The following is a 13856-nucleotide window of genomic DNA, read 5'->3' on the forward strand; positions in this document are numbered from 1 at the left end:
AAATGAGGCCTGGGGGGTGGAAAGTGCTTGAAAAGTCCTTGAATTTGATGTTTAAGTATGTGAACTTGAAGTCTTGTGTTGTCCTTGTCCGAGTCGCCTCCTCCCTCCACAGCTCCTCCTTTAGCGTGCTGCTAAAAGCTGAAAGAGTTAAGAAGATTTGGCAGCTCCACAACAACCAGCCAGCCGGTGAGGGAGGAACCAGCTTCCGGTGGCCAGAGGCAGGCGGCTCATTTGCCCAGGATTAAGTGGGATCGGGAGAGATTACAGCTCTCTCTCTCTGGTTCCCTGCAGGTCGATTAAAGCGTCGTGCTTCCTCCAGTCTCCTGGGAATATATTTTCACATCTTATATCCATTGTTCGGTGCTCAAACCTGCAGGATCTGCAGCATAAAAAGTTGTGGCATCCCTGAAGGATTCAAGGTAAGATGCATTTTTAAAGACAGCAGTCTTGGAGGAAGGTCACAGGGATCATGCTCTTCCTCTTCTTTAAATACAGAAACCTCTTGAGTAGCTTGTTTTTGCCAGAGTGCATCACATCTGTCCTCTTGCACCTTCCCAGGATGGTTGTGGTGTTCATATTTGGTGATAAAGAGGCTTTAAAAACTGTCTAAACTTAGTTTTTTAACTTAAACTCATTTAAGGCTCTTCAATGACCTCCTTCGTGACCTAATGTTGGTTAAAACTGAAACGCAGCTGAAAAAGCAACAGAAATCTGTTGCTTTCTGCAGAGATTATGCTCCGCACATCTCTGTATTTACATCACCGCGCCTCTTATGACGAGCCGCCGTGAAGTGTGCCATTAACCCCTGACCCCATTCACACTAACCCACTGATGGAGTTGTGTTGACTGCACCTCCCTACCTGATCCTCCTGCACACTCACGTCTGGATTACCAACCCAGACAAAAGTAGGCAACAGACATGGACCTCGTTTTAGGTTGCTTGCTATGATATGATGCCCTGTGTGTTATAGGATCTTGGAGGCAGCAGAGTATTTACATAAGATGGAAGAGGAGTCAGAAACTTGGCAAGTGTAGAGCCAAAACAATCAACAGGAAATGAGTAAATAAATCCAACAATTTTAACGTTTTCTCAGTATTTTCTGACACTTTAAGGGGCAAACAATGAATCAATTAATTGAACAAATGATTGTATGGATAATAAAAATAACTGCTGCAGTACAGAACGTTTTCATTATTTTGGCATCACAGTGAAATTTCCCAACCACATAATGGAGCAGATTAGTGTGTTGTCGTTCCAGGTTTTCCAGGCCTTGTAAACAGTCAGCAGGTGACCGGGGTCGAGCCTCCAGTGACCATGAGGCAGGCGGTGGAGGCTCAGGTGTTAAACCCTCACTGCGAACTCGGAGAACACGGTCAGTAAAGAGGAAAAAAAAGACTTCACCAGATAATTTTATTATGTTAATGCGTTACTTTTTGTTGACGCTGTGTGTGCTTGTGTCGCAGGCCTGCGTCAGATCCTGACAGATGTCATCAGGGAGGTGAGACAGTCTGTGAATCAGGACATTGACGGTGCTGAGATACTCCACGATCTGCTGACCGCCTCCTGGCTGCAGTCGCTGCTCAAGGTCTGAATATTTATATAGTTATAGTATTTTATTTCCTACCTTTGCTGAGTTTTGTATTTTATTTTTTTACATACGAACCTCTTGATTTGTTGTTTGCAGGCTGATATGTGTTCATCTTCGCAGGTTTAAGTTGTTTTTATATGTGGGCTAGATGCCTGGGTTAACAAATTTAACTTTTTTAAAGCTTTATATTGGTATTGTCCTGTGTTGATCCATAAACATCTGAAAGAAAAGAAAGATATTTTCAGCACAGTTGCAGAAGCAATAAATGGACTATAGGATATTCTTTTTAATTCCCAGAAGTTTTATTTGACTGAAAAAAGGCCACGTTTGTCCAGAATTTTAACCTTTTCAGTCATTTGGCAATGTCGTTTTTAGGTCTACGAGTGTCTTCAGAGGTACCTGAGAGGTTCCCCAGCACCAGCTCTGAACTACGCGTCAGGACTTTCACTCCAGGTTGCATATTCTTGCTTGCATTCACTTAATAGAAGTAATTTCTTTATTCAAATGGTGGATAATATGTGGTTTCCCGTCTGTGTAGTTGCTGATCGACATCAGAGCGTTGCCAGGTTGCTCGGAAGATGCCAAAGAGCTCTACCGCCTCCTGAGACAGCCACACATGCAGGTGAGTTTTCTCGTAATTTGGGTTCCTGGTCTACTTAATTTTGAGTTTTCAAACAAAAAAACCTATTTGATCTTCATGTTTTGTAGGCTCTTCTGTCAGCCCATGATTCGGTTGCCCAGAAGGACTACGAGCCGGTGCTGCCGCCCATGCCGGATGACTTGCCGGACGATGAGGAGGCCACCAGGATCGTCTGCCTGGTTAAGAACAAACAGCCTCTGGTGAGCTACCAAGCTAGCTTTGATGGTGTTACAGGTGTTTTAGGCACGTTCTGACCTCAAGAAGAGGTCACATTTTTATGGGATCACTCGTCTTTGTTATGCATGAAAGTGATTTTTAATCCCTCTTTTCTGGGAACCCATCAGACGAACTTCAGACTAGAAGTTGTACTGCAAAGAATGTGGTTCCCACAGGTCCTCGAACGTTTGTGTAATGAGGATGACATGTTTCCTCACCATATTTGGACTAAGTCAGCTGATTTTATTAGACCCCAAAGATGAGACTTCATATGAGATGTATGTGTGTGTTATGACTTGACTATAACCTCTCCTTCCAATAGGTGCAAGTCTTCTTTAACAGATATGATTACTGATATGATTGAGTCTTATCAGTTTTCAATCCCAGTTTCATAGCAGTTATCCATCTTTTAAACCTTTGAGGGACTCTATTGTCTCACAGCTCCATGACCACCAGAGAGTCAGGCTGCCACTGCCCAGTGCAGCCTCCCCAAAAAGCACCAGAGTGGGGGTCCACAGTCACTGGGACACCTTAAGGCGTCTGACCCGGCAGAGGTTTCACCAAGAAGGTGCATTCGCAGTCCATAGCCCTGCATCAGCTGGGAGCCCAGATGTCAAGGATTCACCGTGGTGTGGCATTCGCAGAGGCAGCTACCCACCAAGTCACCCAGCAGCAGCTCAGGCTCCACCACGCTATAAGCCAATGAGTAACCGTCAGATTGGTTGTAGCAAGCCCATGAGTCAGTGTAGAGTTTGTTACACCAACCTGCTCTGGGAGCAAAGTCTGAACCGGTCTGCACCTTCAGTCTACAGCTCCGTTGTGATCGGTAAGAAAAGATCTGTTGGCTTTTCATCATCCGTCATTGCGCCCACTTCTTTCATCATTCATCACAGCTGCTCATGGTTTTTCGTGGATTTAATGTCTGTTTTCTCCCTGGAGACAACATCGTCGAAGAGGTAGACAGTGGAGACGAAGATGAAGCAGTAGGACGTCCCACAGCCCGGAGGTGGACTATGTCTCCCCCGTGTCTCACCGCACCCTACTACTCCAATGTAGATGACTACTTCCACCCAGGACTGCCTCCCAGGCTTCGAAGCCAAAGCCCTCGCATCCGCACTGCTCCACCAAGCCCCATGCGCCCTCGCCGTGTGGTGGACGTGCCCCCTGTGGAGCTCGCCAAGCAAGAGAGTCTAGACGAACTGAGGACGACGGTGCAGTTAGCCGCTAGCTCTATGGAGAGCAGCACCAAAGACATCAAGCTCCTTGGGGAGAAGATGGCGGCTGCGACTGAACGCATGACGGACACGGTGCAGGATAACTCCCAAGCCCTGGTCCTCCTCACGCAGGTGGTGGACCAGCTGCAGATACTCATCAGTGCAACCAGGACTGAGATCAACCTTCCAAAACCTGCAGCCACTGAGCGAGATGGCACACCCAAGAAAACTCGAGAGCAACGTCCATCCCTGAAACACCAAGCTAGATGTTCCTACCCCTTGCTTCTTTACTCCACCTCCTCCAGCTCCTCCAGCAGCTCTTTGGATGCTCCCTCCACCTCTCAGGGGACCAGCTGTCTGTCTGTATCTTGCCGTGGGTCGCCCCGAACTACGACGAAAACCAAGAAGTCGTCTTTACTGCAGGAGAAGCACGTTCACACCCAGCTTCAAGCGTCCAACCACCGTCTGACCAACGGTCTGCTCGATGAAGAGACCCCTGCGAAAGGACGTCGGAAGAAGACAAAGAAGAAGACAACATGAGAGACGCCAAAGAATGTCCAAAGAGTTGGACGTCTTGGGTCCTTTCAAGTGGTCTCTGCAGAGGGGCTCACCTGCAAACACGCATCATGGTAGATGAAGTTTTTGTTGGATTATGTTGGACCATTTCATTCTTCCATACTCCACACTCCTGTGTCCTTCTCACCAGTGATGTCTGGAGCTCTTATTTCAGGAACTTCATCAGTATTCATCTTTGCTATTGTTGTTTTGTTTGTCATGAATTAAACCTTCCAGCCTCCTCTTCCATCTCTGACAGTTTCATCTTCATTTGTGTGATTCGGTTCGACCGACACATGCCTCTACTCCGCATTACTGAAGGTTTATTTATTCATTTTTTCTGTTGCAGGGAGCGACTATAAAGAGAAACGATATCACAGGGGAGATTTTTATTGCTCGGGTGATACATGGAGGTCTGGCTGATCGAAGCGGTGAGCCATTTTTCTCAAATATATCCCAGCTTCAACTAGAAGTTGAACTTTTGGGGACTTTAGAGACTTAAGATTGACTCTTTATGTAAGAGAAAATGTAAAGTTGACAGCCTAATTTATAGTTTTATTTGTATTTGTGTGCATGTAGGTCTACTCCACGCAGGAGACAGGATCATAGAGGTGAATGGTTTTCCTGTGGATGGAATGGAACCTGAGCAAGTTATCCAAGTTGTGGTGGGTCATTTCCTTATATAATAAATATAGTTGGTAAATAGTTGGTGGTGTCCCCAGTGCCGTAAAGCTTTACGTACTTCTCCCGACTTGGAGCCCAAAGTTACATAGTGTTGCATACTCAGAATGTTGCTTTAAACATCTGTTGATTAATCCATTTTGTTTCTTCACAACCAATCAGCAAGCGAGGTCACAAGGCACCATCATGTTTAAGGTTATTCCCATCACAGAAAGGCCGGTCCACCACCAGACGATGGTAAATCATTGATACTTGCCTTACCTCTCTTTGTTTTCGAGTTAAATATCATCATAATAAACTAACTTTCCTGGTGTTAGCTCTACGTGCGGGCCATGGCCGACTACAGCCCTCAGCAGGATCCGACCATCCCCTGCGCCGACGCCGGCATGAGCTTCAGAAAAGGTGACATCCTGGAGATCGTGGACCAGACGGACGCCCTTTGGTGGCAGGCCAGGAAACTGCCCAGCGACACATCCTGTGCTGGCCTCATTCCTTCCACCAACCTGCTGAAACGGTCAGAAGAGTTTATTATAAAAAACTGTGTTTATGTCTGCCATGCTTCAAGCCTGTAGGCTTATGTAGACTGTAGAGTTAATAGTCAATTAAATGATTATTCAACAATTTTGGCAATGAATGAGTCATGAATCAAGCATAAATGTGAAATATTTGCTGGTTTTAGATGATTAAATGTCAGAATTTAACTGTTTTAAATAATTTTTAAATTGAATAAATCAGACAAAAGGAGACATTTGAAGACTATATTCATAATTTTTGGACATTTTACAGACTCGTTCATCAGCATTATGACTTGTAAAATATGAATCTCTCGTCGTAACAGGAAACAGAGGGAGTTCTGGTGGTCTCAGCCTTATCAGCCTCACACCGGCATACAGACCTGTAAGTTTTCCACCAAACTGACCGAAAAAAGTTGTTTAGAAGTTTCAGAGTTGGTTCATAATTGAGTTTTTATTGTGTTTGACCCCACGCTTACTGAAGTGAGCACTGTAGAGGAAGGTAAGGAGAGCTCACATGTAGCTTCAGACTTAGATGATTCATATTTGCGATTATAGATTTTTTTATTTCTGTTCTTCACCCACAGAGGAAGACATGATGGCCATCGAGGAGAGATGTGTGGAAGCAGGTAAAGCCTCACCCATCACTTATCTTTAAAACTTACCGTACGTCTTTGCTGCTTTCTGACTCATCTCCCCATTTGTTTTCATATCTGTCAGACGAGGAGGCATTTGAATCTGGTAGGTAAGTCTTTGTTGATTTCAGTGTTTCGCTTGATCTCTAGTCCTTCATCTGGAACATTTGTTGTCGTTTCTTTTCCGAATCATCCTTTTGTCTGATGGGGAAATGTCAGATGAGCTCAGAGAAGGTGAGAAAAACCTCAGATGTTTGTCTTTTTTTATCCGCCTTTGAAGAGAAAACACAAATGTGTACTTGTGCTTATATGGAGGACCAAATGTGACAAATTGGGGGGAAATTTAGAGAATGCGTACCTAAAATTATCAAATAAAATAAAACAATAAAAATCAGATATATTCCAACTTTAAGGACATTTGATACTAAATTTCTGCCGCTTTTTCTTTCAAATTAGGATTTTTTTTGTCTGTCAGCAAGAAAATCTGCAAACTTTAGTCAGGTTTGGTCCTCCAAATAGACTGACACATTGACTATTGTCAAGACTTGTTAACTTAGTTTGATCGTACAGGATTCTTGTTAATATTTATTTATATAAACTGCCACTCTGCTTCTCTTCACGTCAGAGGAGGATGACTTCAGCAGCAGCGTTGAAGGGATCTACTTGGGTATCTGCTCATTAACAGTCAATATTGATGTTACATTATGTTCCATGTATCAGTTTACATGTTTCACACCTTTAATTTAAATTTTCTTTCAGTGGGCTTCAGGCGGAGCATGCGTCTTTGTCGTCGGCGGTCTCACAGCACAACCCAGCCGTCCTGCCACACCCGCTGCCCCAGCAGCTGCGCCAGCGCCCTCAACAGCCCCTACGAGGAGGTGGTGCGCTACCAGCGCCACCCGCAGGACGCACAGCGCCTCATTGCCCTCCTAGGTACAGTGCATAGACAAAATTTCATGAGTCATCCATCAAAGAGCTAATTCACTGTGATTAAATTGTTTTCTTCATTTCAGGTCCATCTGGTGTGGGTGTGAATGAACTTCGGAGGCGCTTGATTGAAATGAACCCGAACATCTTCCAGGGACCCATACCTTGTATGTACCGGTTATGATCATGCACCCAATTTAGGATCAATAAATCACCGAAACGACACAAAAGTCCTTATTTTTCTCTTCATTTTCTCATCACCAGACACCACAAGAGCTCCCAAAGGATACGAGGAGTCTGGCAGGGAATATTACTTCACCAGCCGAGAAATCTTTGACAACATGGTGTATAACAACAGGTACAACCGTCAAAAACAAGACAAATTACTAAATATAACAACTTACGTATTTATGATTTTACTCTTATTCACACAATGATGATTTAATCATAGATATCTATAATGTTCTGCAGGTTTCTAGAGTACGGGGAGTACAAAGGGAATCTGTATGGCACCAGCATCGAGGCCGTGAGAGACGTTTTAAACAGCGGAAAGATCTGCGTCATTGATATCGAGCCAAACGTCAGTACAACACTTAAGACATTGAATGTGCACGAAAATGGCTGATTTCTAAATCACAGTTTATGAAATCACCACTAACTGTGGTGCTTCTAGTCACTTCTATCTTTGTTTAATCTCTCCGTTTAGGCCATTCAGGCTGTGAGGACCCATGAACTGCGGGCCTACGTCGTCTACGTGAAGCCTCCACTGCTGGAGCAGCTCAGGGAGACCAGACAGGACTCGTACCTCATCACCAACTACTACGTCAACCGACCATTCAAAGTAAACTTGTTATTTGGAAGTTGTTGAACTCACATTGTTCATGTTACTATAAAAATATATCCAATACAGATATAGTGGCCCTGCTTTTGGATGCCATCAGTTTAGTTATTTAACACCAGGGTGATGACATTTCAGTCTAACTAAAGCTGGACTTTTCCTTAAACAGGAGGAAGACTTCCAGGAGATGGAAGAAGCTGCCCGAAAGATTGAGTCCCACTTCTGGCAGTTCTTTGACCATGTGATCGTCAACGACAATCTGGAGGACTCCTGTGTACAGCTGCTGACGGCAATGAGGAAGGCGCAGGATGAGCCACAGTGGGTACCGGCCAGTTGGATACGACCCACCATTGAGTCATGAGGGAAGATGGAGGACCTCTATCAACGTGGCAGCAATCTCATTTTACAGCTTTCTTACTGTAAAAACCAAAAAAAATATATATCATTTTAGGCGAGTAGAGCATGAAAGATTTCTTTCATCTTAATATTTGTGTGCTTGATCTGCTCTGCAAGTCACAAATCCCAAAAAGATAAGATGGAGCTGGACTCAAGCTCAAAGAAATCCCTTGAAACTGTTTCAAAAATTTAACGTCAGAAGTTTAAATTTGGATCCAGCTGGAGGTTTTTCTTTGTACTAAGACAGTTAAGTGCTCCTCAACTTAAGTGCTTCTTCTTCAAACTTCAGAACAAAATTTTCATATTCACTGAAGTAAGCAGAGCATCAAATCCATATCTGCATATCTGTGTTAGTTATTACAGACCGCTTATAGATGCATGAAACTTTAATTTAGAGAAATCTTCACAACAGAGGACCGCTCCCCACACTTCTCACAAACCTGCAATAAAGAATCTCTCTCCAACTGATGTTTACATACTAGAAAATAAAGTGGTTTCTTGTTTAATGCGAAAATGTTTTCTGAATTTGTGTCACTGCATGCCAAAAAAAATTATTACACATTAAGAAACAGCTGTGTTTGACACAAAAAGTTACACTTTGTGTCTTTATTTAATTAAAATAAATGTGACAATGTGTAAGAAAAAATGCAAGAAAAGCAATAATTTAATATTTGTACCTGTTTGTGACATTAATAAACCACTTCTGACAGTCATTTGAGTTATTCATCTCTTTTGTTACCCTGCCTCCACTTTTATTTTGTAAGCTTTTATTTTGAAGGTGCCGGAAGTGCGCTACTCGTAACTACATCCGGGTAACTGCTCTAAGCTTGCAGCGCGTAAATAAAGTAAATAAACAACAGTAGAGGTTTACTCACTTTTAAACAGTTATAGTCGTTATAATATACTTTGAATTAAAAATGATTTGAGTGGATAAATATTTAATAGCGCAGGGTTCGGCGAAATTGGAAAATATGGATACGGGAGGCTCAGAGGTAATTTAATTTCCCAAATGAACTAACGGTGTTTCGGTTTAACGAGTGACCGTGTTAAATGGCGACCGTTAGCTGTACGCATCTGTGGTTGTCATAGTTACAACAGCTGTTGAAACAGGACTACAAAGATGAATCGGCTGTTTTTTTTAATATCGTAACGTTAATGGGGAAAAAATAACAACAGGTATTTACGAGGACCGTTAACTGACCGTTAGCAATCGGCTTACCCTGTTAAAACCGTTAACTGGTCACCGTTAGCATTCGGCTAGTGAACTGAAAAACACGGTCGCTCTTTGAACCGAAACACTGGTTACTCCGTTACAGTAGCTAGCTTTATCGCTATCGCTATACGTTATTTTGACAGTAAAAGTAAAATTTTAATGTCTTAATTTGGGTGTACATAATGCTGTTTGTGCTATCTAACACTAGATAACTCTTAAGTGGCTCCAGGCTGCTTCGTGATAACTATATCTTTCAGTTAGCTACGTACTTAACGTTATATAGAGCTAGCTTCACTTGTAAACATTGCTAACAATCTGTTTCCATTACAGAAAATGAGACCCAGAGAGCTCCCACCTCTTCCACAGGTTGGCTATATAACTTCTGTAATTATTATTAGCCTAAACAAATTTACTTTGAGTTATTAGAGCTTCTTAATTACTGTTAAATTAACTATTATTATCATTTAACACTGCATTGTCCTGTAAAGGGAAGTTTTGCAGGGCTCCCACTCACCTGTTACAAGTTTCATAACTCCTAAATGAACATAATTTAATTTATAACTATAAGAAAGATACTTTACTTAAAGTACAAACCCCACACTGTAAATATACTCTGTAAAAATATAGTATAATCAGGAAAATGTACTTTAAATATTACGCGTTGAAGTGCTAGATAGATACTTTATTGTTCTTACAAGGCAGTCTGTACAATGCCTCACATAAATACATTAAACAACACAAACGTCATTTCACTCACACATGCAAGTGTGAAAAGGTTTGACCTCTGCCCTCACTAATCTCCAGTCGTGTGAGATTTAGCCAAGGATTTAACAGGATGTTACGTGCAGCTTCACTCCACTCTTGTGTTCAGAAAGACGTCTGTAAGCTTGAAAAGATAAGACACAACGTTCGTCCAAGTCTTCCTTTGCATCCAGCTTTGTTGTTTGTCAGGAGAGCCAATTTGTTAATGTGTTTATGCAACGTTTGACGGGACTTAACACCATTTCAGTCCAGTTTGTAACTGCTAAGTGTCGGGTCTGTTACTGTTGCTGGTAGTGGAGACAGAATAGATTCATAAAGAACAAAACTGACTTCTCTTCTTGTCTTTCAAGCATGGACAGCGGTCACTTCCCACAATGCCGAGGTAGGTAAATGTATGACTTAGCTTCTGTCATATAATGCCGCTTTTATTCTGAACAGTCAAAGTAAACTTTTCTTCTTTTGTCTTCTCTGTCGTGGAAACATGAAGTCAGGACACAGCTGGTGAGTCAGGATTTAAAATAAAAACACTGGGATATTTGTGATGTTTAAGTCTCATGTTTGTACTGAGGGTTTGATGTGACTTTGCTTTCTTTGTCATCATTTACAGGAGAAGTACCCGCGGCTAAACGGAAGAAGAAGAGAGTGAAAAAGGAGACAAATGGAGTCAACGATATGAACGGTACACCACATACCTTAAACCTTTAATTCACCTGGATTTAAAGGGCTTGTTCGTCCAAACATGAATACTCACACAAGCTCAACTGTTGGTTGGTTAACTCAGTGACTTAATTTATGTCAACCAAACCAGAGCTGGTGTGGTTGTTTTATGATTATTCACAAGGTAAAATCACTGGTTTTGTCAGTGGAGACTGTGTGGCTAAAAAGCTGTGTCACTTGTGAGAAGATTTTCCTACATATCTGCGAACTAATGACATAAGAAGCTTCTGTTGTTTCCTGTTTAGATCAGGGGATGGAAATGGGAGGCGTAGGCAGCCAGAGAGGATCTGAGATCAGACGGCAACTTGCCTTTGACACGTCGACAGACGTACCGCCGCAGAGGAGGAAGAAGAAAAAGAAAACAGACACTATAGGTAAAAACTGAGAACAGACATTGATTTTCTGCATTTTCAAGGCTTTTCGATCATCGGAAGAAAACAAGACATAAGAAGACGATCTAACGACGTGTCACTTCTTAGTTTCAGATCTCGAGGATGACCGAGCTGACCTGGTTAACGAAGATGCAGCAGATCAAAACACTGATGGCGAAGACGTGGTCAAAAAACTCAAAAAGAAGAAGTAAGAAAATGACGATTATTGTTATTACTAGTATCGTATGTGTTCGTTTTTCTCTATAACTTTTATTCTTGTAATTTCAGGAAGTCAAAGGTTGCTGAATTGCAGCTTCCTGACGAGTTGGACGTAGAAGAGGACGATATCATCACAGACACACCGACTTCTATCCCCCAGCATTCCCTGTTCACGGCTCCGCAGTTTCAGAGCCAGCCGGTGGGGAAAGTCTTTGTAGAGAGGAACAGTGAGTAACAAAAAAGGAGAAGACGTTAAAAGGTGTTAAACGTGATGATTGGAGTTCATAAATCTGTGTGTGTTCACATGCAGAGCGTTTCCAGGCTGCAGAGCGCTCAGACTGGAAGAAGACCAGTGACCAGATGGATAGCATGACAGATTTCCACCACGTTCAGCCGCTCTGGACCACCAGAGACATTTCTATCAGAGTGCACGAAGGCTTTAGGTGATCAAAATGTATCTTGTTTGAATTGAAAAATTAATGAGCATGTGGTCCTTCCTCGCTGACTCTCTCTCCTCTCTTTTGCAGGGTGTTCGGTCTGTATTGTCACGGCTTCCTGGCGGGCTACGCCGTGTGGAACGTGGTGGTGGTGTACATGTTAGCCGGGCAGCAGCTCACCGCTCTGTCCAACCTGCTGGAGCAGTACCACAGCCTGGCTTACCCCTCCCAGTCTCTGCTCTACATGCTGCTGGCCATCAGCACGGTGGCTGCATTCGACAGGTAAAGCTCACAGAGAAGCTGCAAATGTTGTTTCGTGTAAATGTACGAAGAGGAACGCAGCTTGTTTGTTACAGAGTAAACTCTTTGTGTTCTCAGGGTGAACCTCGCCAAAGGCTCCATGGCTCTGCGTGAGTTCATCACACTGGACCCGGTCGCTCTCGCCTCGTTCTGTGAGTCCACACTGAGTTTTTTTTTTAGGGGTTTGTGGGGTTTTTTTTGTTGATTCAGTGAAGATCTGAATCCTGAAATAATTCAAAGTGTGAGTCAAAGCGTAAGCCACTGAAAGGAACTGAACAGAAAAAGGCGAATGCTGTTGCATTGGTTGAATTATTAACTTTCCCTCTCAAACAGATGTTTCACTTCACACTCTTTGTTATTTTGCTCTCATGCAGTGTACTTCTCAGCATTGGTGCTCTCTCTGAGCCAGCAGATGACCAGCGATCGAATCAACCTGTACCCGGCCTTCAACACGACATTATGGTGAGCTTGCTGCAGTCATTTTATGTCTCTATCCTACTATAAAACCTGGATATTATACCTGAAACTCTCCTTTTTCTTCTGTAGGCCTCCGGGTTTGGAGCACCAGATTCTCCCTCCATGGGTGACAGTCAACCTGGTGGTTGCTCTGCTGGTGGGGCTTGCCTGGATCTTCATTGCCATCCGACCTGAGAGAGACTACACTGAATGTGAGAGAGAGCAGCCTGTGTTGAATACTGCTTTAATATCAAATTTCAACCTTCAAACGTTTATGATCTTGTCCTTCTTTTTCAGGTTATCTGATGGCCATGGAGCTGGAGCCTCCAAAACCAGACAACAAATCAGAAATGACCGCCTGATTCTGTATATCTGCTCTGACACATACCGTACAGCTTGATGTCATTTTGCACATTTTTACTGTATTTTAACAGTTTGTTGTAGATTATTTTTGTATTTTTGTCAATGAGCTAATCTCTTTTTAAATACAGAGTTTTATCCAACAACGCCTCTGTTACTTTTTAAAGAAATTATATGATGATGAGATGATGAAATAGTATATTTATTTTATGTGTCCTATGGTATGTCCACACAGAGACATCCAGATTTTTATTATTATAACAGCATCTTTGTAAAAAGTATCAAGTTTAATAAATTTTGTTGAAAATACAATTGTGTTTGTTTCTTAACTTAATTTTCTAATTATACTTTCTTTAAGTAATTACAATCATAGAGAATTATACTGGTCATAAATAAATAATGTCATAGTGCTTATTAAAGTTTTATAAATGGTTAAAGGAGGCATGCTGCGAAAAAATATTCACAGTTGAAACATTTGAAGTAGATGAAAACGTTGAATAAGTGCTCGGGTAAAAGCAGTTGAAGTTTTGGCAGCTAAAGCAACTTACATTTTATTGAAAGCAGTTGAATTATTTAAAGTGTAAGTGATGAAAGCAGTTGAAATGTGTGTTGAGAAGTAAGAGATGAATGTAGTTATATCAGTTGATTGTAAAATAAGCTGAAGTAGAAGCACTTAATGTATAGTAGGCAGTTAAAATGTGTCAGTTAATTGTAAAAGAAGTTAAAGTGGAAGTGCTGAAGTGTGTACGCTGCGTGCAGTTGAAATGTTCGTTTCTATAAATATATATTTCTGAATTGAATTGGTTAACTGGGAATGA

At 42.2% G+C, this 13856-nt stretch overlaps 2 protein-coding genes across 4 annotated transcripts; both read left to right on the top strand.

The window, feature by feature from the left end:
- The first annotated feature begins 8 nt into the window (after positions 1-8).
- On the top strand, positions 9-8711 carry mpp4b (MAGUK p55 scaffold protein 4b). 2 transcript variants are annotated; one of them, XM_027291661.1, is made up of 23 exons: positions 9-419; positions 972-1060; positions 1260-1373; positions 1465-1586; positions 1965-2042; positions 2128-2211; positions 2298-2429; positions 4564-4645; positions 4794-4879; positions 5058-5132; positions 5213-5409; positions 5734-5792; positions 5892-5909; positions 5995-6036; positions 6128-6148; positions 6262-6276; positions 6668-6709; positions 6802-6975; positions 7056-7136; positions 7234-7327; positions 7441-7549; positions 7676-7810; positions 7977-8711. In XM_027291661.1, the coding sequence occupies exons 2-23, from the start codon at positions 1057-1059 to the stop codon at positions 8166-8168; spliced, it is 1956 nt and encodes a 651-aa protein (XP_027147462.1). In that variant the 5' UTR covers positions 9-419; positions 972-1056; the 3' UTR covers positions 8169-8711. The 2 variants fall into 2 exon arrangements, 1 of the variants encoding a protein (XP_027147462.1); XR_003464269.1 differs by lacking the exons at positions 4794-4879; positions 5058-5132; positions 5213-5409; ... (10 more) ...; positions 7676-7810; positions 7977-8711 and adding exons at positions 2887-3271; positions 3385-4288 and having other exon boundaries at positions 4564-4643.
- Positions 8712-8991: 280 nt separating this feature from the next.
- On the top strand, positions 8992-13315 carry LOC104926236 (transmembrane protein 237A). Of its 2 annotated transcripts, none has more exons than XM_019265095.2 (14): positions 8992-9195; positions 9747-9782; positions 10529-10560; positions 10666-10679; positions 10786-10857; positions 11141-11269; positions 11375-11474; positions 11555-11712; positions 11796-11928; positions 12013-12204; positions 12301-12374; positions 12597-12684; positions 12769-12890; positions 12976-13315. In XM_019265095.2, the coding sequence occupies exons 1-14, from the start codon at positions 9175-9177 to the stop codon at positions 13038-13040; spliced, it is 1236 nt and encodes a 411-aa protein (XP_019120640.1). In that variant the 5' UTR covers positions 8992-9174; the 3' UTR covers positions 13041-13315. The 2 variants fall into 2 exon arrangements, with proteins under 2 accessions (XP_019120640.1, XP_027147237.1); XM_027291436.1 differs by lacking the exon at positions 8992-9195 and adding an exon at positions 9277-9379.
- Positions 13316-13856: the final 541 nt, after the last annotated feature.

This window comes from Larimichthys crocea, chromosome XIX (genome assembly GCF_000972845.2).
Source record: "Larimichthys crocea isolate SSNF chromosome XIX, L_crocea_2.0, whole genome shotgun sequence".
Taxonomy (NCBI): Eukaryota; Metazoa; Chordata; class Actinopteri; family Sciaenidae; genus Larimichthys; species Larimichthys crocea.